Raw genomic sequence first — 26,521 nt, forward strand, 5'->3', positions numbered from 1 at the left:
CAGGTGACCCGGAGCGAGAAGATGGAGGTAAGTATAAAAATAGGGTGGAACTCCACTTTAAGTCGTTTATGAGACAAACACAGGGAGGTTCCATGCATTGTAGAGATGTACTGAATGTATTTTTTCTTATCCAGGCATGCACTTTATTTGCTGACCCAATTACCCTAAACCAAATAGGCCCTATGTAAATTTCAAATCTGTGGGATTACAGTTTACACAGGGTTTACCCCCATTAAATGGCAGTTTATGTACTTCATTTTACATTGTGGAAGGGAGGGTAGAGGGATGGCTGGAATTTAGTAACAGGGTGTTATTATACAGTGGCTTTGTACATATTTATTCATTTTGATTGGGACTAAAGTTTAAAAAAAAAAAAAAAAATTATATATATAAATATTAAATATATAAATATTATTGCTATGTAAATATGAAATATTGCATATTAAAATACACTGCTCAAAAAAACTAAAGGAACACTTTTTTAACAGAGTACAGCATCAAGTCAATTAAACTCCTGGGATATTGATCTGGTCAGTTAAGTAGCAGAGGGGGCTGTTAAGCAGTTTCAGTGGCATTGATGTTAATGAAATAGATGGGCAACAATGAGAATACCCCCAAAACAGGAATGGTTTTACAGGTGGAGGTCGCTGAAATTTTTTTTCCCTATAATTTTTTCTGACTGTTTTTCCCTAGTTTTGCATTTGGCTAGGGTCAGTGTCACTGCTGATAGCATGAGGCGATACTTGTACCTTATAGAGGTTGCACAGGCAGTCCAACTCCTCCAGGATGGCACATCAATACGTGCCATTGCCAGAAGGTTTGCTGTGTCTCCCAGCACAGTCTCAAGAGCATGGAGGAGAATTCAGGAGACAGACAGTGGACAGGGCCGTAGAAGGTCCTTAACCCATCAGTGGGACCGGTATCTGTTCCTTTGTGCAAGGAGGAACAGGATGAGCACTGCCAGAGCCCTACAAAATGACTTCCAACAGGCCACTGGTGTGAATATCTGACCAAACAATAAGAAAAAGACTTCATGAGGGTGGCCTGAGGGCCCGACGTCCTCTAGCTGGTTCTGTTCTCACTGCCCAGCAACGTGGAGCTTGATTGGCATTTGCCATTGAACACCAGAATTGGCAGATCTGCCACTGGCGCCCTGTGCTTTTCACAGATGAGAGCAGGTTCATCCTGAGCACATGTGACAGACGTGAAAGGGTCTAGAGAACTTTATGCTCTGACTGCCATTAGGAATCAGGATGAAATCCTTGGACCCATTGTCAAACCCTACGCTGGTGCAGTGGGTCCTGGGTTCCTCCTGGTGCATGACAATGCCCGGCCTTATGTGGCAAAAGTATGCAGCCAGTTCCTGGAGAATGAAGGAATTGATACAATTTAATGGCCCCCACGCTCGCCTGACCTAAATCCAATAGAACACCTCAGGGACCTTATGTTTCGGTCAATCCAACACTGCCAGGTAGCTCCTTAGTTTGTGTAGGAGCTCGGTGATGCCCTGGTCCAGACTTGGGAGGAAATACCCTAGGACACCATCCATCGTCTCATTAGGAGCACGTTGTCAGGCATGTATACAAACACATGGGGCCATACAAACTACTGAGTGCCATTTTTAGTTGCTGCAATGAAATTTCAGCAAAATGGACGAGCCTGCTGCATCATTTTTGGGGAGTTCAGCCCTCTGTAGGTTGATAATTTTTATTTCCAACAAACGATGTGGCATCCTTTCATTCCTAACACATTACCCAGTACATACTGTATCAGTATAGATATCCAGCATTAGATTTTTCCCCATTGAGATCTGATGTGTTTTCATAGTGTTCCTTTCATGTCCTCTTTTTCAGCCAGCAAGTGGAGCTGTAATCTAGTTTCCACATGGTTAGCAATATTTCATTCTTAGCTGTGCTAAGCCCATTGTAAAAAAAAACCCTCAAAGCAAACAGTGTCTGCTGCCTTGTCCCTTTACCTACCCCAGTTATCCTAGTTACATAGTATGTAAGGTTTGAATAAAGACAATAGTCCATCTAGTTCAACCTGTGTAGGTGTGTGTGTCAGTGTCGATAATCATTTCCCATATCCCTGTGTATTGGGTTCACTAAGATGCACGTCCAAGAGTCTATTGAAAATATCAATACTCCTCGCTGACACCACCAATTGGGGAAGAGAGTTCCACCTCTTTATGGCCTTGACAGTGAAAACCCCCCTACGCAGCTTTAGGGTAAACCGCTTCTGCTCCAATCTCATTGTGCAGCCATGTGTCCTCTTACACTCCCCTGAGACTGAATAGTTTTTTCCTATGCTGGGATCACCATTGAGGTATTTGTAAATCGCTACAATGTTCCCTCTCAAGCGAGAATAAATTTAGTGCTTGTAGACATTCCTCGTAATTGAGGTCCTTCAATCCCCATATTAATTTAATTGCCCTTCTTTGGACTCTCTCCAGCTTCAGCACATTCTTTCTGAGGACTGGTGAGCAGAACTGGACGGAAAACTCCAGATGTGGCCGAACCCAAGTTATAACTTAATGTTTCGGGGGTTCCTTTTTCATGTAATCCATTTTTTTTTTTTCACAAATGGGCAAAGTACACATGAGCTTCATAACCAGAAAAAAAAAAAATTATTATTTATATATATATATATATATATATATATATATATATATAATATATATATATATATATATTTGTATACAGATGCGTCATACCTTCATAAAAGTCATACGTGCACATGGTGTGTCCAATAATTGTTGGGAAGTCGTTGATCTCATTGCTGCACCTTAGAAGATTTTCTGCCAGTTCCTGGTGGAGCTCTGTGTTCCTGACCACCACCTTATCTAAAATGACTTGTTCAAATTGAGGCCTGAAGAAGGCATCTACAGCAATGTCTGTGATGACCACAGTCCCGGGTTTAATGCCTGGAAAAAAACACACCTGTTCATCTTCTAAGTATAGGCATGGGTAAACCACAGCTATTTTAACAAAGGAACCTGGCAGTTGACTAAATACATTAGATTACCAAAAGTATTGGGATGCCTGCCTTTACACACCCATGAATTTTAAGGACATCCCAGTCTTAGTCCGTAGGCTTCAATGTTAGGTTGGCCCACCCTTTGCAGCTTCAACTTTTCTGGGAAGGCTGTCCACAAGGTTTAGGAGTGTGTCTATGGAAATATTTGTCCGATTTATTTTTTTTCTGTTCTGCATAGTTACTCATTACTATTATAAAAATTACCACTGCCAGAACAGTAGATGGCAGGTTTCATGAAGCTCAAAACATGTGTATTATCAGCGCATACGAAAATAAATGCTACTGTATGTATAAATAAAAGCTGCATTTGAAATAAAAAACAATATGATGTTCAAACTTTTGACTTCTTTCTTTAATAACTACATAACACAGTACTGGTACTTTTACTTTCAGTACTTGAGTAGCAATTTTTTTTCAAAACTACTGGTACTTTTACTTTCAATACTTGAGTAGAAAAATGTAAAAAAAAAACTACTTGCAATACTTAAGTACAAAAAATGTTGAATACTTTAGTACTTCTACTCAAGTCACTTTTTGATCGAGCACTTCCACTTCTACTCAAGTCACTTTTTGATCGAGCACTTGTACTTTTACTCAAGTATGGGTTTTGAGTACTTTATACAACTTAGGATTCAGATTGCTAACTGCCAGTCCTCATGCTGTTGTGCACCGATTTACAGGAGGCCAGGACCAAGGCAGATACAAAGATATGTGTTAATTCTATGTAAAACTATTACTATTGTCAACTTTAACTTTTTAAAGATGCAGGTTTCATGTTCATCATCCTGATCCTCTCCACTACATAGCGAGTTCTGGAACTGGCATGCATGGTAAATTAAACTTTTTAGCTGAATTGGCTGTACGCTTTTCTTCCAGATCAGTGAATCACTGAGGGCCTTGGAAGTAGCACCTTAAAAAACAATTCAGTAATGACAACTCTCATAATTCAGATCCGGTAGTTTACCTTTAACTAATTAAATCAAATTGCAAATTTCCCCTCAGTATATCCACATCTGCATTAATGTAATAAAATGATACAAAATTAATGGATGATGCAGCCATTATGATAAATTCTCTCTAGTGTTCAGGCATAGAGCTTTGTTACAGCAGGCAAGCCAGTTTGACTAGATTTCAACCCCGATGGCCAGTTTAAAAAGAGAAGTATGGGGTGTCCTTTTTTTTCCCCAATTTATACTTACCTAGGTGGATGCTGCATCTGTCCCCTGGCGCCTCTACACTGAGAAGCGAGCAATCAAATACAACCGATTGCGCAGTTCTGACAGCTCCCTGAGCAAAGAGCTGCTGACTCTCAATCGGAAGCTCTCTGCTCTGCCCCCTCCTCGCTCATTGGAACGCTGGGCTGAGCCGGGTGTCGGTCCAGGCCCCTGGCAGATCCAGACTCGTGATGACACGGTGCCTGGACCGACATCTGTGATGTAAGCAGACAGCGGACTTCAGCCCGTTCTCTGCTGAAAAAAGGTCACAGGAGTGCAGAACGAACTGCACCCCTGTGATCCATAGGAGATGTATAGCCAAACAAGCTTTGGCTGTACATCTTCTTTAAAGCCAAATATCAGGAATTCAGCTCATTTGTAAAAAAAATCAAGGCACCCTATGAGTCAAGTCCAGCAAGGTGCATGACACTTCCTAGGCTTAGCTCTATTTATATCTGACAGCTTTATAGTACTCCCAGGAAAGTTATCGCTGTAGTTACAAGAGAGCAACAGTGATTCTTCTGAGCTCTGCATCATGAACAGGAAAGTCGCTGCAGCTGCTCTGCCCACCCCTGCCCTTCACAGAAGCCTTGGTATTATGCAAATACATTCATATAATACCAAGGCTTCTGTGAATAGGCAGCAGAAGGGAGCGGTGAGCATAGCTGCTCTGTTTGCCTTTCTCTGAAATTACCAGCTGAGTAGTAAACCTGTCAGATATAAATGTAGCACCCTTGTCCTGAACTGGGTTGCTAATAAATTTAGCTGTGCTAGGTGGTAGTTAGCCTGGCTAATTTGTACTCTTTGTGATCATTGGATTTTCCTCCTAAGCCTGGTTTAGCTGTGTTTTCTCCCTTTTGTCAATAGGTGGCACTGTTACCTTTGGCATTAGTGTGAAGAATTTCAGTGAGTCAGAGTGATGAATATGTATGCTTCTCCCAGCCAATCATACTGGTTGCTGAGCATGCTGGGGGGGGGGGGGGGGAGTTATTTATTTGGGCGAAGTAAGGTGATCTTGGTCTTTTCCACCCAGACTGGGTGGGTGTGTGAAGAACAGCTGCTGCTAGTTCTGAAGCCTGAGGCCTAGCCATGTGCTCAGGGCTCTGTATGGGAGAGCCTGCACACTGCCTGGAAGCATGAAGGAAAGGATGGAGACCTGAGATGAAGTACCAGAGGCCTGTGAAAGCATCAAGATGGAATCATCCAGAGAGTTCCTGCACCTTCCGTGAGTTGAATATTGTTGCTACAGGAGACAGCTCATGCTACAAAGTACCGATTGCTGGTTTCAGCTTAACCACTTTACAACCGGAGGATTTTGCTGTCTTCCGTCCAGGCCACTTTTTGCGATTCGGCGCTGTGCGACTTCAACTGACAATTGCGCGGTCGTGCGACGCCGTACCCAAACGAAATTTACGTCCTTTTTTTCCCACAAACAGAGCTTTCTTTTGGTGGTATTTGATCACCTGTGCGATTTTTACTTTTTGCGCTATAAACAAAAAAAGAGCGTTTATTTTGAAAAAATAACAATATTTTTCACATTTTTTTATATGAAATTCCCCCCAAAAAAGATGTAAAAACCAATTTTTTTAAAAGTTTTTGGCCAATTTGTTTTATGCTACATATGTTTGGTAAAAAAAATCGCAATAAGCGTATTTTGATTGGTTTGCGCAAAAGTTATTGCGTTTACTAACAAAGGGAAAGATTTCTGTCATTTTTGGTGTTTTTTTTTTAACGCGTAATGGCGGCGATCTGCGATTTTTTTTGCGGGACTGCGACATTGCGGCGGACAGACCGGACCCCTGACTGACATTTTTGACACTTTTGGGGGTACCAGTGACATTACTGCAGTAATCAGTGCTGTATATATGCACTGTTACTGTAAAAATGACACTGGCAGGGAAGGGGTTAATTTTATTGGAGAGGGAGGGGTTAATGTATGCCTGGTGCTTACTGACGTGTAGGGGGGGAGGTGACTATGTGATTCATGGACAGATCGGATGTCCAGCTATGCTGAACAGTCCGATCTGTCACTCCCTGTCACTATGGAGATCCGCCCGCTGTGTTTACACACAGCGGGCGGATCTCCAGACTCGATCCCCGACGATCGGGTAAGAGCAGCGGCGATCGCCGCTGCTCCTCCCCTGGCCCGACTCCCGCTGTGAATGAAAACAGCGGGAGCGAGCCTCCGGCGGCGCGCAAGCGCCGCCCAGAAGGGGAGGAGTCCAGTCACGTTAATACTACGTGACTGGACGGGAACGAGCCACTCTGCCGCAGTAGTATTACTGTGAGCGGTACTAGAGTGGTTAAAGGCTCTTTTCTGTATCTTTGTCTACCTATTCTACATTTTAGTCTAAGGAGTCTGCCAATCTGCTTTTTTGACTAAGGGTGTCCTGTGCCCTACCCCCTTTCTCCCACATTTTTTCCTGTTGTGAGAAATAAACCTCTCCTAAAAGTGACTGGCGCCCAGCATTCTACCTTGTACACCACCCACCATGCCTAGTAACCTGCACCCTAAGGAGGATTGTCGGCCCTCCTTGTCTCTGGGGGTCAACACCAGGCCACTGGAGGTTGGGAAAGGAGTGGGGGGGCTCTACATAAATAACAGATAAACCCAGGAGATATCATGCTGCTTAGACTTAACTCATGGTTTGCCTTTGCTTTTTACAAATTAGCTAAATTCCTGAAATTCAACTTTAAAACCCTTAGATTTTTTTCCATTAAAAAATAGCCAAAAGGCAGGCCTTGTATGGGTGTAATGTATGGGTTCACTTACACCAGAACACCTGTAATGACATAGGTTGTCCTACGTTGACATACGTTTTATTATTGTATATGTATCATACAATAATTTTTTTTAAAAGTCTTTAAAACAGAATTAAACTTCCTTGTTGGAGGGGAGCTTTTGCCATAATCTGGAAGTATGCATAGCATACTTCCAGATTATGGCACACAACTACCCACTTCTGTGCTGTGCTACAGCAATGATGGGTCAAGCACCAGTCATCACTCCGTGCCCTGCTGCCATCTCTGTTGCCGATTCTTCCAGACCCTGTAGCAATCCTCTTTGGTCATTCAGTAGCCACTGATGATGTAAAGCTGTGTATACACTAGTAGGATTTTGAACGAAAAGTCTCAGTACATTTGAATGTCAAATTTGAAAGTAACTCAAGATTTGACTTACTTTTAACATTTGATTTTGGAAAAAATGGACTTTAACACATGGAAACCACACACACTTAAAATTTTGCACATTTGAGAAAAATGATTCATGCTGCTTCAACTTTTCTCATCTCTAGGGTAGAAAACCAACATTGATTTGACCCCGCTAAAAAGATTACAAAAATGAACAAACATTTTTACAATGAAAAACGTTAAACAAAATTCTATTGGTGTGTACCTAGCTTTACTCTGGCACTTCATACGAGAGTTGGATTGTCTCTGGCATCTGGCCCATTCCCAGCATTTTACAAATGCATGGAATTAGCCAAGAGTATACACTGCACAGCAAAGAACATAAAACAATTTTTAGGGGAAGAGGAAGACCTTCTTAGCTTTGCAGGTCTCTTATGGCAAAAAATATCACATCTCCTGTGCTTGAAAATCCAGGAAAAAACACGTCAGCTCATGTGGTGTGAACAAGCCCTAAAACCCACCAGAAGCAATTCAAGGAACAGAATTTTCTCTTCTACCTTAATCTTGGCAGTATTTCAAGCTTTATAAATGATGTATTGAACATAGTTTTAGAAATGGAATTAATTAGTTTCATATCTGCCTTTATATTATTAATTTCAAACAGTATTCATCCTTGAGCTACGTTTTGAGAGCAGTTTAGCCCAATATTTAATGGTGTTGCAGTAAAGCATGTGTGCGTTGTGTTAAGCAGACAATTCATTTATACAGGCTGGCAAAGCTCGGCAACACACTAAAACACTTCTGTGCATTGTGATGCATTCAAAAGCAAGCACGTTACAGTGTGTTGCATTGTTGCTTTGCGGCAACACGCTAGTGTGACTGGCCATTACACCTGGCAACCCCGAGTTAGGATGTACTGTCCTTGGTCATGAGGAGTGGGAGGAACTAGAAATGAATGTTCATAGGTATGAGTAATAATTAAAGAATTCAATTTGTTGCTATATCTACCGTATATTATTGGAAAATCAACTTTGGCATGGCTAAGCCTTTAACCACTTAAGCCCCGGAGGATTTGGCTGCTAAAAGACCAGGGTTTTTTTTGCGATTTTTTACTGCGTGACTTTAACGGACAATTGCGCGGTCGTGCGACGCTGTACCTAAACGAATTTGACGTCCTTTTTTTCCCACAAAAAGAGCTTTCTTTTGGTGGTATTTGATCACCTGTGCGATTTTTTGATCATGCGCTATAAACAAAAAAGGAGCATCAATTTTGCAATAATAACAATATTTTTCACATTTTTTTATATGAAATTCCCCCAAAAAAATGTAAAAATCAAAATTTTTTAACATTTTCGGCCAATTTGTTTTATGCTACATATGTTTGGTAAAAAAAAAAAAAAAAAAAAAAAATCGCAAAAAGCATATTTTGATTGGTTTGCGCAAAAGTTATCGCGTTTACTAACAAAGGGAAAGATTTTTGTCATTTTTGGTGTTTTTTTTAACGCGTAATGGCGGCGATCTGCGATTTTTTTTGCTGTACTGCGACATTGCGGCGGACAGATCGGACACTTGACTGACATTTTTGACACTTTTGGGGTTACCAGTGACATTACTGCAGTAATCAGTGCTATACATATGCACTGTTACTGCAAAAATGACACTGGCAGGGAAGGGGCTAACTGTATTAGAGAGGGAGGGGTTAAGTGTGTCCTAGGGGCGTGTTTCTAACTGTGCAGGGACAATGCTATTGGTGTAAAAACAGAGATCAACTGTCCTACATTTTTACACCAGGGAGAATGGCAGGCGGCTTGTTTACATAAGCCGTCCGCCTTTCTCCCTTCACCGGACGATCGGGTCCGCCGGTCACACGCACTGACTTGTCAGTGAACGAGCCGGGGCGGGCGCGCGCCCGCCCGCAATTGGCTCACAAGTCAGTGACAGGGGAGTGACGTACCCCTACGTCACTCTGCCTGGCCGGGGCTGACCGCCGCAGTATGTAGTCGTGCGGCGGTCGGCAACTGGTTAAAACCGTAGTGGAAAAAAATTAAAAAGTACTGGCCCCCTTGCAAGTTAATGGCATAATTTGCTAGTATGCACCACACACACACTAGCACATTATGAAAGACTTATCTGTAAAACGTATCCCTCCAGTGGCGCACTGTCACTACTGCCAGGGCTTCCATCTTTACCCGGTCTTGCTTCCAGGTTTGCATGTTCTGACTGTTTGAATGACTGATGTGTGATGTCACTCCTGTGCATGCACACTGGAGTCACGATTGAGGATTGAGGATTCAGTGTATCCTCAATACAGGCCCAAATGCGCATGCGCGGGTACTGTCACCGGCTGCAGAATTAGGACCGTCAACACGATAAGAAAATTGGAAGTAAAATTTCATCCTACGAAAGATCTGATGATTTTCGTATCGTTAGTATGGTGCTTTTGACAGCCGATTATGAATTTTCTGGATGTGCAGGCTATAACATTTTTATCGTACGTGAACACAACGTCCGATTTTCGTTTAATTAGTACAGTTTTCGTCCAGAAAAAAATTGTAAGAGCAAGACTACGCATGCTTGGAAATAAAAGAATACTGTACATACAAAACAATTCAACACATTACATCACTTCTAAAGTTGAATTCTGTCGTAGTAGGAGAATTTTTATATAAAAGTAACCTCTTCACTTGCGATATGAGACTAACATGCAACAAAAAACGGACAAAAATGTGTCCGATAATGTGATCGTGTGTACGAGGCTTTAGTGAAAACATTCTAAATATAGCAGATTTAGGAGATATTGACTTGTACCTACAGGTAAGCTATATTATAAGCTTACCTGTAGGTACAAGTGACCAAGCAGAGTTTACTACAGCTTTAAGAAAATACATTGCAAAAAAAAAAATATATATATATATATATATATATATATATATATATATATATATATATATATATATATATATATATATATCCACACATATACACACACACACACATATATACATATACACACATACACACCTACAAATAAATAAATATAAACACTCACCGATTCCCCCAGATGTCCCGATACGAATCATTGTGATGTCTCGACACTTGGCGTGATGCAGCAGCTTGATAAGCTCATGCAACATGATGGAGATGGAGGGGATGCCCATGCCATGCTACAGAAAGATAGGATAACATTAAAAACTTTATGTAACATTTACTGTGAAAAATACATTTAAATGCAATATAGCCTGGCGGGCAAACAGCAGCGAGATCCATGTACCCTAAAACGGCACTTTATTTCAGAAAGATAAATGCAGCTTTCTCTAGCCTGACAAGTTAAAACAACGATAAAACCTGTTTACCTGCAGCATGGCAGGTCTTCACCTCTGATATTTCTACTTGTGAATTCATTAGGGTGAATCTGTCAGCAGCGAGGCAAGATTACAGAGCTGAAGAGCAGGCAAGCAATATAAAGATCATTTTTTTTACCATTTAAAAGGATAAAAGCACTTTATGCGTTGCCTGATCTCTACATGCGGTCCTTGTCTACTTTGCCTCCATCTCAGAAGAGTCTGCACTTGCATGAAGATAAATTGCGTGCAAGGTTTTTTGATGTTGGATATTATATCCATCCAACCATCCCAGTACTCAAATGCAGGGCTGGATTTACCATTAGGTGCAGTCATTAGCTTGTAGGCAGCAGGAACGTGCGGGGAGGTCAGTGGCTGGAGAGGCACTGGCTAGTATCAGAGCCAGATAAACACAGTTTACATATTCACAAGTTACGTATTTGATTCTCATTATGCAGGCGATTGCAGTTCTACTATGCCCTATGGTTCTGAGAAGTGGGATTTATCTTTTCTATGAATAGTGTAGGACCCACTGAAAATGGGGAACTTTGAAGTAGTGGTGGGTTTAAGCACAATATGGCCATATGGTGTGACTAAATCCCCATAATTACTAAATAAGAGCAGGTGTTTTTAAGTAGCCTTGCAAGATTTGAAAGCAACTTTTTTTGTGTATGTGTGCGCTAATATATTGTTCAATTTGCAGTTCTACAAGTTCTACTCATTTAACAGAAATATTTTCAAACGCTGTGCCTTTAAGATGTTTTTCCAGTCACCCTATTTTGTTGATGCTGGAAACAAGATTACTAGCAAAGATGGCAATAAAGATTGTAGAAAAAAATAACACGTTTCTCTTTTTTCTAAAGCCAGAAATATAACAGTAATATTCAGTAACAAACAATAAAGGGAAGGGATCGATCAATTATCAGCAAAGCCAATATATCGAGGGCCGATCTGCACTTTCCCAGATATATCGTAATCGGCCCCTGAGGTTACCGATATTGCTGATATTTCAGGAAAGTGCTGTACCGGAGTGATGCCTGCAGCTAGAGGCATCACCCCGGTACCGGCGTCCATAGCCAACGGTCGGCTGTCTTTTAATGACAACCGATGTGCTGAGAAGCTGCTCGGCTGTCATTACAAGGAGCTGGAGGGGATGTCAACCCCCCCCCCCTCCTGCTGCCTTTCCGCGGCTCGCCCGGGTCTCCTGTCCCACCGGGAGACCCGGGCATCCTACCTGCACGGCCGCCGAAGACCCGATCAAAGTCACATTCGGCTCTGATCGGGTCTCCATGTAAAAACCCAGAAGTGATGTCGTGACATCACTTCCGGGTACTCTGCGCCAAATTCAAATAAATTATAGCATTCAAAACAACCAAACTTGGAGTTTTGAATGCTTTTAAGTGCAGAGGAGGGCTTTGGGGGTCTTTTAGACCCCCAGATCCCTCCACAACAGTACCTGTGTAAAAAAAAAAAAAAAAAAAAAAGTGTGTTTTTTTTTTAAATGTCCGAAAATATCGGCAGATATAGGCCAATACCGATATGCGATGACCAATATATCGATATCGGCAATAAAAAAATGATATTGGTCGATCACTAATAAAGGTTTCAGGGTTATTTACTAAAAGGTGAAATACAGGAGAATTTAAAACAAACAGTTAAACAGTGAAACAGTCCAACTAATGAAATATATGTTTGGGGGTTTGAGGAATTTTCCAGCAAAAAAAATGATGATTTTTACATGTAGGAGAGGAGTGTCAGAATTGGCCTTGGTGGCAAGTGGTTAATTACCATAAGTAAGTAATATACAAATAATGAATATATATTGCTTTTAGAGTAATTTACTATATTTTCAAAAACTGTACTCAAGCAGGTGGCTTAACGGACAAATTACTGAAGTTTGAAGTTAGAACTTCAAACCAGTAATTTCACAGTAAATAGATAAATAATAACTTATTATGTTATAACATATAGCATAGTAATATATTTTATAATATATTTTGCTTGATTAAAAAAGTACCTTTTAAGCAGCAGCAGATTCTCTCTCTTAATTGTGTGAGAAAAACCTGGGATTATGGGTAAACTTTATACCTATAAACCCATGTTTTTTCTTTGTAGTTAAGAGGGCTGGGCTGGAAGGGAGCGTTTTGTCTTCTATGACACTGCAGTGAGAGGAGAGCCTCCACTGCAGCATTTTTATTGGACAGCTTGGACCAATGGTGCTTTACCATTGGTCCAAGGCTCCGAAGCTGTCCATTGAGCTCAGTGCCTCCGACAAGAAGTCATAGGTGCTAGGAGCCCAACATTTTGACCAGTGGTGGGGTAGGACGAGCTTTGACCCTCGAAGCTCGATCTTTTCAGATTCATGGCAGGTGAGACTGTCTCCCCTAACTGAATGTCCCTGATAGGCAGGTGCAGTGATCGTTGCCACTAGGTGGTTCTGTACCAGAATAGTGTTTGGTTACAGAAAGTAAGGTCTTCGGGTGCTAGGCCCCTTCTAAGTAGAGCCCTCCTGGAGTGATGTCATGGGTGAGCCGGTGCCTAGTTATAAGCCAGGTAGGGAGGAGCCCTAGGTGTAGATTGGGCATGGGAGCCAAACACCCCACACCAGTACAGATGTAATCAGCACATGAAAGCAGGAGAAGCCGGTTGTAGTCTCTTATGGGGGTGGGGGCTGGGGCAGATTGTAAAAGGCCTTTTAGACCAGGCTGGAGATCCCTGTGTAAGGCTGCTTCCCTGGAGAGTTCTTGGGAGAGATGTACCTAGCAAGGAGGTGACTACAGAGAGCACTGTCCTATGAGTGCTAATGGCCCTGAAAAAGGAGAGACTGTAAAATAGATGGCTGCTGGGATCTGCATATGCTTTCACTTGTGGCTACTGCAGACTGCCAACCAAATGTAATTGACTGTGTAATGTCAAGAGACTCTAGAATGTAGATCCTTGTGATGTGAAGGTTATGCCATTTCCTAAATATCAGCAGTAAAGTACAGCAAAACTACTTCTTGTGTAGACATTTCCTCCTTGGGGATACAAAAATCTATAGCAGGGAATGTGCTCTTGTGTGAAGGCCTATGGCAGGGAGCAAGGCACAAGATGGTGGAAGGTTTGGCCTCAGCTTGGAGGATAGTGTTGTAGCAGGGCTGGGGGGAGGGGGGGGGTGGTAGGAAGTTGTGCTTTTGGCACCAAATTTATCCAACCACAAAGCTGCACATTTTTACCATCATAATCTTAATCTGATATAAGCTTATTTGCACATCAGAACCTTCTAAATCAGGTTAGGACCAGTAAAACAAGTAAAAGTTCTGTGTAAAGGGCACAAAGCAATTAAATACAGTCTGATTTTTTTGATTTGCACTAACATCCAAAGCTTTTGTGGTGTGTCCCCTTCTTAAAGGTTCAAGCAGTACCAATACGCAAATGTCGGTGCAAATAAAAAGTATTATGGCCAGTACTCAATTTTTTTTGCCCTTTAAATAGAACATTTACTTGAATTCTGTATTACACTCCATACAGGGGGGGATTATGGGTAAGGATTTAAACCAACTTTGCTATAGCACACCCCTTAATTTTAGCACTGCCCTTTTGTAAAAAAATACCCATATCCTTTAAGGCTCTTTCATATGAGTGTATTAGGCCATAATAAGTAACATATGGTGGTAATTTGGCCCTGAATCCACAGGTGTTTACAGCTGCCCGTACAAATGAGTACAACTGTATGCCAATATACACTGGCACTTGCAAAAACATGTATGACTATAACCTGCAGTAATAGCCAATATGACTGCTGCATGTCAGTCTGCCTGAATGCAACTTCCTGCAGGGATTGGGGAGGAGTCAGCACTGAGAATGTGGATTGTGGGTAATGTCTACTATGCTGTCGGGATCACAGAGAATTTGAACGCCACAGATAGGGCAGCGCTATATCAGTTATGACATTTTCATGATGTCACTTCCACTACCATTGAACGTGTAGCCATGTTGGAAAGGAAGTGGCAGTGCTAATAGAAACCTGAAAAGGCTGATTTCCAAATGTAATATTGTAGGTGCACAATTTGCGTTTAATATGATCGGTATAGCAGTGTAATATTGGCATTTTTTTCCTGGATTTATTCCCTAGAACTGGAGGATGAGTGACTTGGGAAAATCACCTTAAGGAATGTAAGGCGGAAACCCGGAGAAGTGGAAACATGCAATACAAAGCGATTGGGGCCTTCTTATTCACATGAGGGGGTCACATAAAATCTGATGAGTAACTCGTAAAGGGTTAGAGGAGTGGCACCTGGAGAGCATGGGCACTAATTTTAGCACTGTTGGAGTGGCACTTTATTGCACAGGAAGATTTGTAGAGTTTAATTTTGGTCTAGAACACAGAAGATGGACATTGCACTAGGAGCACTTTTTTGATTGTTGGTTTTTGGCGCAAACATTTTTCAGTTAGCCCTTTATTTAAATAGGTATTAGATAAGTCTTGGCAAGCCCTTTATAGATTGTGGTTTTTAGCGACAGTCACACACTTATTTATTCACATATTTAGCACTTCATGGTAAAGTATTGATAAGAACAGGGCTCCAGTCCTGCAGGAACGCATGGGAATGGAGTTCCTGTAATTTTTCCACAGCAGGAACGCTGTTTTTGTTAGCTGTTAGCAGCCGCGTCCTGGTGCCCCCCCAACAGAATCCTGGCTCCACCTTCTGCTCTGGGAAAGTGGGTTGGTAAGCCCAGATTGCGGGTTCCCAACCCACCATCCCCAAACATCAGTGTGTACCCACCAGCTGTACCCCCGCCAGCAGTACACACCAGCAGTGCCTGCCAACAGTACCCACCATCAGTATCTGCACACAGTACAAGCCAGCAGTACCCACCAGCAGTACCAACCAGCAGTACCCACTACAGTACTCACCAGCAGTACCCACCAGCAGTACCAGCTGGAACAGCAGTACCCGCCAGTAGTTCCAGCCAGAAATACCAGCCAGCAGTACCAGCCCTGGAGGACAGCCTGCAGCAGCCACCAGCTATACCTGCCTGGGGGAAAGCAGCAGCCAGCAATACCTGCAGTAATCCTGAGGAAGAAGTGAAGATTGAGGTCAGCTTGAGGTGCAGGTAACCTGCAGTGCATCAATGTGAAAGCAGCCCTAAGCCCCTTTTACACAATCAGTCCGATCGGGTCCACCTGTCTTTTTCAGGTGGACCCATTCAAACCCTCCATTCACCTCTATAGAGTGGCAGATGTAAATGGACTTGTGTTTGTTTACACCTGCCTATCTCCACTCCGATCCACTTAAAAACGGAAGGGGATCTGTCCCCTTTTGTCTGGGCGGATCGGAGAGCCCATACAGTAGAGCGGGCTGGGTCCGTGTCATGTCATCTGCCCGCTCCGCTCATTGTGGCCCGCTACTGATTACCAAGTCGCTAAAATGACCCTCGCTCCTCAAAAAGTATATATTACAAACACACACTTTTATTTTTGAGGTGGGGGGGGGGGAATCTTGGGTGAGTTCCCACACTTTTTTTCCCCCGGACTTGATCCCTGGATAAGAGTTAGTCATCTTCTGTGTCTTAGTGCTGCACTATTATAAATATACATCAAAATCTTTTTAGACTGCTGTTTATTCTACAACAATGCATTCATAACCATAAGAGGGGACACAGTGATACAGTTTTTTTCTTTACATATTTATTACTAACAACTGTTTTGACTAGAGTCCTTAAATCTGACAATGTGATGTGATGTGGATGATATGGATATGAATAATATGAAATGAAGAATGGTTTGGCAGTTTGGGACTGCTGCTTAACTGTATAAAAGACTCACACTTATAGAAAGCACGGGTCCAGCTTTGTACATGCTGTATCGGTCGGTCCCAGCACATATGTCTATAATGGTATTTGCATCTCCTTCCAGGCCCAGCTCCTTGTGGATGAATTTTGCATATTCTCTCATTCTGTTTGAACTGCCACCGACACAGACGAACTGCAATGAGAGGTTAAACTAGTCAACAACTACACACAGGAAGAAACCATTAGAAAGAAAGAAAACCAGTCTCATTTTATAGGGAGATATGATTGCAAAAATGATGAGCTGGTGGAATCTTGGAATATAACCAACAACTGCAATGCCCCCAAATCACAGAAGCTTGGCAAATCTCCATGGTTTGGTAATGTGTGGAGATAGGAGGTTGGGGTAAAACTTGACTATAAAAAGGAAAAGTCAGGATTTAATTAAATTTACGCCATTATCTCTGAATCTAATGGCTGTTTATCACAGCATTTCTTTACCCAGTGATGGCACCCTTTAAAAGTATGAAAAATCTTGAGGTACATCAGTCTAAAATGTACAAATGTTATGTATCAATGGGAAACCCGAGCCTAGGACAATGCACACAACTGACTTGATGACATTAACTTATAGTTTCATAGTGGTTAAGGTTGAATAAAGACAATAAACCATCCAGTGCAAACAGTGTAGGTGTATGTGTGTCAATGTTGATATTCATTTCCCATATCCCTGTATGTTGTGCTCACTAAGATGCAGGTCCAAGAGTCTTTTAAAACTATCAAATGCTTCCTGCTGACACCACAAATTGTGGAGGAGAGTTCAACATCCTTCTTGACCTAACAGTGAAAAACCCCCCTGCGCAGCTTAAGGTTAAACCGCTTCTCCTCCAGTCTTATTGTGTGGCCTTGTGTCCTCTTACACTCCCTGAGACTGAACAGTTTTCTTCCTACGTTGGGAACACCATTGAGGTATTTCTACATCACTATCAAATCTCCTTTCAAGAGTCTCTTCTTCAGGGAGAAGAAGATTAAGGCTTGTACTCATTCCTTGTAATTGAGGTCTTCCAGTCCCCTTATAATTTTGTTGTCCTCCTGTGGCATCTTTCTAGTTCCAGCACATACTTCTTGAGGACTGGTGAGCAGAACTGGACCGAATGCTTTTTTATGCATGCTCATAGTCTGCTGGCTTTGCTTGCTGTAGCTTGAAATTGCATGTTTGTCTTGTTTGCATTGTTGTCTTCTACCCCCAGATCTTTCTCCATCCTGGATTTTCCCAGAGGTTCTCCCTAGTGATTAATATGCATTTATATATTTTTACCCCCCAAGTGCATTAGCTTACATTTTTCATTATTAAACCTCATTTGCCATGTAGTTGCCCACCCCATTAATTTAATTTGGCTCTTGTTGTAACGTTTTTATATCCTGATGTGAAGTTATTGCCCTGCTTATTTTTGTGTCCTCAGCAAAAACTGAGATTGAACCATTTATACTGACCTCTATATCATTTATGAATAAATAAATAAAACAGAAGTGGTTCTAGGGCAGAGCCTTGGGGTACCCCACTTACCATTTCAGGCCAGTTTGAGTACACATTGTCACCACCCTTTGGATACAAACCCTATGGTCCAGACCTCAGTTTTTAGATTAAGGGTTTGTGGGGAAATGTATTGAATGCTTTTGCAAAATCCAGATACAACACATCCACAGGCCTTCCCTTATCTAGATGGCAGCTCACTTCCTCGTAGAATGTGAACAGATTGGTCTGGCAGGAATGACTCTTCGTAAACCCATGATTACTACTAATGATACTGTTTTCTTAAGCAAATTCTTGGATATAGTCCCTTATCTCCTCCAATAGTTTACATTCTATTAATGTTAGACTGACTGGCTTGTAGTTTCCAGGTAAAGGTCTTTGCCCTTTTTTGAATATTGGTACCACATTGGCTTTTCTCCAAACAGCTGGTACCTGTCAGTATGCGGTCCATAAAGATTAGGAATAATGGTCTGGCTGACAGTTTTTTGAGGACTCCCTGGTGTAAGCCTTCCGGTCCTGGTGATTTATTTGTGTTAAGCTTTTCTAGTCATTTCTGGACACAGGCTTCTGTTAGTCACAAGACTACATCCTGCAACGTGTTACTAACAGTACAGTTGTAGTTGTTATACCCCTCCTTTTCCTGTGTAAAAACTGAGGAGAAGAAAGCATTTATTACAGTTGCCTTCTTGTCATTTGTAACCATCTTCCGTTCATCATCCTTTATGTGGCCAATATGCTCTGACCTTGCTTTTTTACTGTTAATATATTTTAAAAATCTCCTTTGCTATGTGTTCTCAGTCTTTTCTAGCCACCCTTAATGCGTTCTTACACTTCTTATTGCATTCCTTGAAGTGTTTGAATACCAGCAATAACCCCTCTGCTATACATTTCTTAAAAGCCATTTTTCTTCTTTTTAATATGACTTTTTAAGTTATATGTAGTGTCCACTATAAAGTAGATATAGGAGTCCCTTGTAGTGCATTAGCACATCTCTCCCATGCAAGGAGTGTTGTCTCCAAGGGTTAGAGAGGCTGGATTCACCCCTTTTTTATGGATAGTGTAGGACCCACTGATAATGGGGTACTTTGACGCAGTGGTGGGCTTGAGCACGATATGGCCATATGGTGGGACTAAATCCCCATTTTTATTTATGGATTGTCTCCATATTTGATAGTCATTTCTTTTGCATGTGTGCGCTATTCTTTTTTAATATACATGTCGCTTGGTCCATAGCTGCACCGGCTTTAGATATACATGTTCAGGGTTTGCTCCCCCAATTTTTTGCTTGTTTACTATGGTAACATTGTGCTGGTCAAAGGGTGTTTAAAAATATGTATTACTAATTTATTTTTCTGTGCCATCACCAGTCACCAGTGTCCCTGATGACCGCCACACCCCTTCTATGATGAAGCTGTAATGCACTGGTGACAGCATGTAAACTTTTTCTTTTAAATCTCTATTTCTTTATTTTTTTCCCAAAAATTATAACAAAAACGACGTAAAAAAACTCATCTTGCCTCTTACCTAATACCTTGGACTGTCTACATTCCAAAAAGGGGTTGTTTGGGGGATACCTGAACTGTCCGTGTCAGTATATTAGGATTGATAAATTTTTAGATATATACCACAGTTTATGGACTATATAACTTTCCTACAGACTAAATATACACGGATTTGGGCTATTTTTACCAAAGAAATGTAGCAGAATACATTTTGGTCTTAATATGTGATGAAACTTTATAACAGAAACAAACAAAATTCGTTTTTCCAAATTTTCTGTCTTTTTTCATTTATTTAGCAAAAAATTAAAAACCCAGTGGTGTCTAAATACCACTAAAAGAAAGTTTCTATTTGTGAGAATAAAATTATAAAGATTTAGTTTGCGTACAGTGTTGCATGACCGCAAAATTATCATTCAAAGTTTGACAGTGCTGAAAGGTGAAAAATGGCCTGGGCCGGAGGGTGGTAAAAATGCCCAGTATTGAAGTGGTTAAACTTTAATAGCAAAACTCAAGATTCACATAGAGCTTTAGATGTCTTCTATCTTATAATAACTACTTTGACATGTGGCTTTACTGAATGTAACTACTGCTGGAGCATTTATTTATCATATACTCAATTTAAACTGTTCAGATTCACAACAGATTTAGTTTCACCCCTTAGGGCTCTCACACGGGCGCTCTGCATGTCCGTAAATCACCCCATCCGTTTGCGGGTGATTTATGGACATAATGAATGTCTCTGGGATGGTCATCCGCTGACATCTGATTTTCGTCCTTTCAGTTCTGTTCCGTTTTTTGGAACGGAACAGAACCCTATTTTTGTTCCTTTTAAAAAACGGAAAGGAAGCAAAATCGGATGTCAGCGGTGTCATCCGCAATGCCCATAGACATACATTATGTCCGTATATCATCCGCAAACTGATGGGATGATATGCGGACATACGGAGCGGATGACACAAGTGTCATTCGCTGCGTGTAAAAAAAAAAAAAGCACCGGAGCGGAAAAAAAAAACTGAACGGCCGTGTGAAAGAGCCCTTATTGTGAAAGGTTAAATAAACCTTAAAAGTGGAAGTAAAGTCAGAAGTTAAAATCCGCTGACAGGCATGATTTATATAACAGCAGAGACCCTAAAGATCTGTTCTATCATAAATCTCCCCCTTTCTTGTCAGCGGTAATGTGATCCGAGCTCACGCATGCGCAGCTCAAACCACATTTACGCCCCACTCCGCGTGCCGCTGCGATGTGACGTCAACGCACCCGGGCCATTAAGGTGACTGAGCTTACGAAACTCGGAAGGAAGCCTGGGTGAAGATGGAAGTGATAGGGGAACTGTGACAGAGCAACGCTGGAGGGCTCTGTTTGCAGGTAAGTCTTTCATAATATACTAGAATGCGGTGCATACTAGTACAATATGACCTAAATCTGCAAGGGGACAATTTTTTAGCTTTTCTACCGCTTTAACATGTCAACCCAACCCAGCATGTATCAGTAAAAAACTGTACATTTATTTGCAATTACATACAAAGAATACAAAGAAAACTATAAAATACAATTGCTGCATGCCTCAAACATTAGCACAGCTGTCACAAAAAATCACAAAATTGTGCCCAATATGTTTATTTCCTTTGATCTTCAGTTCCATCTAGTGGCCATAATGAGGATTTTTTTTAAATACCTCAATCAGGAAAATACTGCATTATGGCCACGAGATGGAGCTAACAATCATAAGAAAAAAAAAAATATTAGACACAATTAGTGCTTATTCATGATAGCTGGTGTTTTTTTTTTTTTTTTTTCTTCTTAGGACAAATCGAAGGCTTGTTTGGTGGTTAATGGATATCAACCAGATTTTTTTTCCATTATTAAAGGAAAATTTTCAAAACCAGTAAAAAATATTTTTGCAACTAGCTGTATGTTTCTCACCATTAAAATGACCCAACCCCCCCCTACCCCCCCCCCATCCCCCCTAAAAAAAAAAATCACAAAAATGCTCTTATTTCTGCTGTGCATGGAAATACCACAAGTGTGGATTTTTTTTTTATGTTTGTACCCGTAGTGAAGCTGCACACTACTACACCATTTTTTTATTTTTATGATCGCTACACATATACTGTAATCTCCAATTGTGACAAGAACAATTGTCAGTGAGTTTCCCAGGAAGGACAATGTCCTGGATTAGAGGGGCGACTAACAGAATAAGGAGATACTATCCCATCCTGAGCGATGCCTGGTATCTCCTGGCGCTGTAACAGAACACTCACACTAGTTATGAATATTCAGTCCAACCGTACTGGGAATTAACAGCTCCGTGATATATGGGTGCAAAGACTGCAGCCTGCGTGCTGTTCTCCTTATTGTATTCCCCTGAATAATGCAAATTGTGTACATTAGGGTTACAAAAAAGTTCTGTATGCGGGAATAAAATGCTGAGTAATGAAGTCACTCCTCAGCGCTGTGCTATATCATATTTATTAAAGTCTGGAGTACACAGGCAAGATAAATGACTATTTCCCACTCCAGCTCCTGAGAATACTCTGCAGGAAAGGAGGATGAATTCGGAGATGTGTGTGACAGCTAACTGCAGGCAGAAACTGCTACATTGTTAAATTGCTGGTATCTTAACCACTTCTGGACCGGAATATTTTCCCCCTTAATGACCAGGCCATTTTTTGCCAATCGGCACTGCGTTACTTTAACGAACCATTGCGCGGTCATGCGACACTGTACCCAAATAAAATTGATGTCCTTTTTTTCCCCACAAATAGAGATTTCTTTGGGTGGTATTCGATCACCTCTGCGATTTTTAATTTTTTTTGCACTATAAACTATAAAAAAGAGCGACGATTTTGAAAAAAAAATATATATATATTTTTCACTTTCTGCTCTATACCATTCCCTAAAAAAAAAAAAAAAAAAAAAATTAAAACAACTTTTTTCATAATTTTAGGCAAATTTGTATTCTGATGCATATTTTTGGTTAAAAAAAAAAAAATCCCAATATGCATATACTGTTTACATGCTTTCCCTGGTATGGCTCAGGTATGTTAAACCCTAATCTTGTTTGTTTCCCTTGTGTTATGAAAATTTCAATAAAAATCTATTTTAAGTAAAAAAAATTCCAATAAGCGTATTTTGATTGGTTTGAGCAAAAGTTATCATGTCTACAATATAGGGGAAAGATTTGTCATTTTTATTTATTTATTTTATTTTTTTTGCTAGTAATGGCGGTGATCAGTGATTTTTAGCGGGACTTCGACATTGGGATGGACGGACTGGACCCTTAACTGACATTTCTGACACTTTTGGGGGGACCAGTGACATTAATACAGAAATCAGTACTAAAAATATGCACCGTTACTGTAATATTGGCACTAGCAGGGAAGGGGTTAACCCAGGGGCGAACAAAAAGGTTAAATGTGAGCCTAGGGGGTGTTTTCTAACTGTGGGGAGGGGGTGGGCTTGTGAAATAAACACAGACATTTGTTCCTAAATAGGAGGATCATAGGAGCTCTGTATTGATTCCAGAGAGAACAACGGTCTGCTGTGTTTACAACCTCTCTCCACTGGGAGCAAACGCGGGTGCCCGGCGGCAAACACGGCCACTGGCCCCGTGGATTAAGGATGATCGAACTTTTGAAAAGTTCGGTTCGACTAGAACACCCGAATTTTCCAAAAGTTCGGTTCGGATTTCAGAACCCCATTGAAATCAATGGGACCCGAACTTCGGTAATCAAAAAACACCATTTTGAAGCCCTAAAACCCAATAAATGCCCCTAAAAAGTGCCTAGGGTTCTGGGTCATGCCCCATTAACTAATAATCACACAAAAAAAAGTTCTTAAAAATTGTCATTTTTGATAAAAAAGCCAATTATTGAAAAAATTTAAAAAAAAAAAAAAAAAAAGAGAGATTTTTAGATTTTGGATTTAGTATCTGTGGGGTCTAAAGGGTGTGAATGTGAAGTTTCAGCTCTGTAGCATGTCCAGAACCATGAAAAAAAAAAGATAATTTTTCAGTAGAACAGGGATGTGGGTCGGGACCCTCCTTTAACTTTAACACCTATATGATCTTTTTTTCTGGTTCTGGACATGCTACAGAGCTGAAACTTCACAGGTACACATTTTAGACCCCCCCCCCCCCCAGACACAAAATCACACAAAAAAGTTCTTAAAAATTGTCATTTTTGATAAAAAAGCCAATTATTGAAAAAAATTTAAAAAAAAAAGCGATTTTTTGATTTTTACTTTGGATTTCACATCTGGGGGCTCTAAAAGGTGTACATGTGAAGATTCATTCTGGGAGGTACATGTTATTTGAAATGCCTTTTCCTCTATATATAGCAGTGTCTTGTATTGTACAGCATGGTTACGACTAAGCGGAAGACTCCGTGAAACGCGTCAACCGCCGTGCTCCCCTTTTCCCCCCCATGTCTCCGACTGTTTTGGTTTCATCTTGGATGATTTTATCTTTTTGCCTGCAAAATAAATTTGGATTTTAACTTTTTGCATCTTCAACCAGTTGTGCGGCTTTTTGTGCTCTTCCATTTGCTGCTATCAGGACTGCGGATCCGTGCCTGCACCTGGGTTGGATGTGTTTGGAACTATCCCCTCACTTGAGCGGTTCTTTTCCCTCTTGACCGTTTGTGACCGTAGTATAGTGTAGGGTTAACTGGCAGTGACTGCTATGGCAGGGTGACAAAACCCTTCCATAGCAGGGTGACCGCTATAGAGAAATGATCATTTCTCTGAATAGCTTCGTAACTGAAGCAAACATACAATTCCTGCTGGGCTGTTTGTGTGCCCTTAATTGGGCAAACACATACATCACGTCCATATAGCATATGAAACAAATAGATAAATGGGGGGGGAAATTGTACACATATGTAATAGGTATGAGCACAACCCCCAAAAACGTATAACCCCATCCATTGAGTGGTATATCTGCAACTGTGTTCACATACATAGGGCAATCCACCCAATCGAAAGAATATAAAAATAACCAATGAGATATGTAAGAACACTAAACATTACCATAAAAATAATAATAAATACATAAATGCATAAACATAGAAGTCCTGTGTGTCTTTATCAGCATAATGGTATTATTATCCCCTATAAAGATATAAAAATAGGGACATTTAAATGGATATATACCCAAGACATTGGTAACATCTCAGGCATATCCCACATCGATCTAACAAAAAAAAAAAAATATATATATATATATGCTTACGTGTACATGTCGACTTAGATCATACTGAACACAGAGTATAGCATGCACATGTGTGAACCACCGTGCATATAGCACAATCAATATCCATAAAGGAATCAGCCACACATTGCATAAATATATAGCCATGGAGGCAAGCCGAACGGAACAACATGCATATATATCGATGAACACATGCATTCCAAAAAAAAAAAAAAGATGCAGAGACCGAAATGGGACAAAAGGGAAGGAGAAATGAGAAAAAAAAAAGAGAAAAGAAGAAACAAAGAAACACTAAGACATAGAATGGCCAATCAAAGAAACATGTACCATGTATGCGTATGGGATACAGGTAGCCCTCTCTGTATGTATAGTTAAATGTATGTACCCACGAATAGATACATGAATCATTACTGGGAATAAAAGTGAGTAACATCCCATTCAAAGTTTAAACCGCCAGGTAAGCGGGTCTGGAGTTTATGAATCCAGAAAACCTCCCGCTTACACAGAAGGCGGAACACATCGCCCCCTCTTACAGGAGCAACCACACGTTCGATCACTTGGACCGATATCAAAGACAGATCACCGTCATGTTCTGAATTAAAATGTCGGGCCACATTCGTGGATTTCCTCAATCTGACATCACTAAGGTGTTCCCTAAATCTGTCTTTAAGTTTTCGTGTGGTGCGACCCACATATTGTACAAAACATTCTCTGCAAGTAATGAGATAAATAAGGTATGTAGTGTTACAATTAAAAAACCTGTTGATTTTGTATGTTTTGTTCTCAATAGAGGATTGAAAGTTAACACCCCCTAGAATATGGGGACATGTAATGCAGTCCTTAGCCCCACATCGGAAATTACCTTTCAGATGCAACCATGTTTCTGATGTATTTTTAATTGTAGTGCTAAACAGACTTGGGGATAACTGGTTTCCCAGTGTTTTGGCCCTCTTGGCGACAATATTCACTCCTCCCTCTAAGATCCTGGCACAGTCCTTATCACCATACAGAATGGGAATATGTTTATTGATAATTTGTTTGATCCTGTTAAATTCCAAACTGTATGGGATGGTGAGATTAATGGAGCCATTATTGCCAGAAGTCTTAGATTCATTGAAATGTCTCTTTGGTGTAAGGAGGCTTTTCCTGTCCCTATTAAGGGCAATAGAGTATGCCCTGTCAAGGGTCCATTTTGGATAACCCCTAGCCAAAAAGCGTCTATACAAAAGTGCTGACTCTTTATTGAAAACGTCCAAGTCACTGCATATCCTTCTGATACGAAGGAATTGACCTACCGGTATACCCTTTCGAGTATGAAATGGGTGACTGGAGTCAGCATGTAACAAATTGTTACCAGCTGAGGGTTTCCTATATAGGCTAGTGACCACCTGATTTTGTCGATGCTCAAGGGTAACATCTAGGAAATCAATCCTATCAACATTGAATTGGCCAGTAAATGCCAGATTGTAATCATTGCGATTAAGATATTCCAAAAATAGGTGAAAAGGAAGGCCTTGTCTAGTGATAAAGATCAAATCATCTATATAACGAAAGAATATGACAATTTGATCCCTGTAGGGGTTACTATCTCCAAAAATGTGGACCCTCTCCCACCACCCCATGTAAAGGTTGGCCAGGGAGGGTGAAAAAATAGCCCCCATGGCTGCCCCACACTTCTGGAGATAGTAAACCCCATCAAACATGAAATAATTGTGCCCAAGGAGGTATTCCAAGACCTCCAAAATGTATGTCTTGGCCACCTCAGCCAGATCAGTATAGT

At 40.9% G+C, this 26,521-nt stretch overlaps 1 protein-coding gene across 2 annotated transcripts in view; it reads right to left on the reverse strand.

Moving 5' to 3' along the window:
- The window catches only part of UPP2 (uridine phosphorylase 2), a 53,222-nt gene that overhangs the window by 6,741 nt on the left and 19,960 nt on the right, over positions 1–26,521 (reverse strand). For both annotated transcript variants that reach the window (XM_082262279.1, XM_082262278.1), the window contains exons 3-5: positions 16,533–16,691; positions 10,432–10,546; positions 2,714–2,923 (exon numbers count right to left, since the gene is read on the reverse strand). In XM_082262279.1, coding sequence (XP_082118405.1) covers positions 2,714–2,923; positions 10,432–10,546; positions 16,533–16,691 — 484 coding nt within the window. The remainder of the gene's footprint in view (positions 1–2,713; positions 2,924–10,431; positions 10,547–16,532; positions 16,692–26,521) is intronic.

Source organism: Pelophylax lessonae (assembly GCF_965119305.1).
Source record: "Pelophylax lessonae genome assembly, chromosome: 6".
In the NCBI taxonomy this organism is placed as follows: domain Eukaryota; kingdom Metazoa; phylum Chordata; class Amphibia; order Anura; family Ranidae; genus Pelophylax; species Pelophylax lessonae.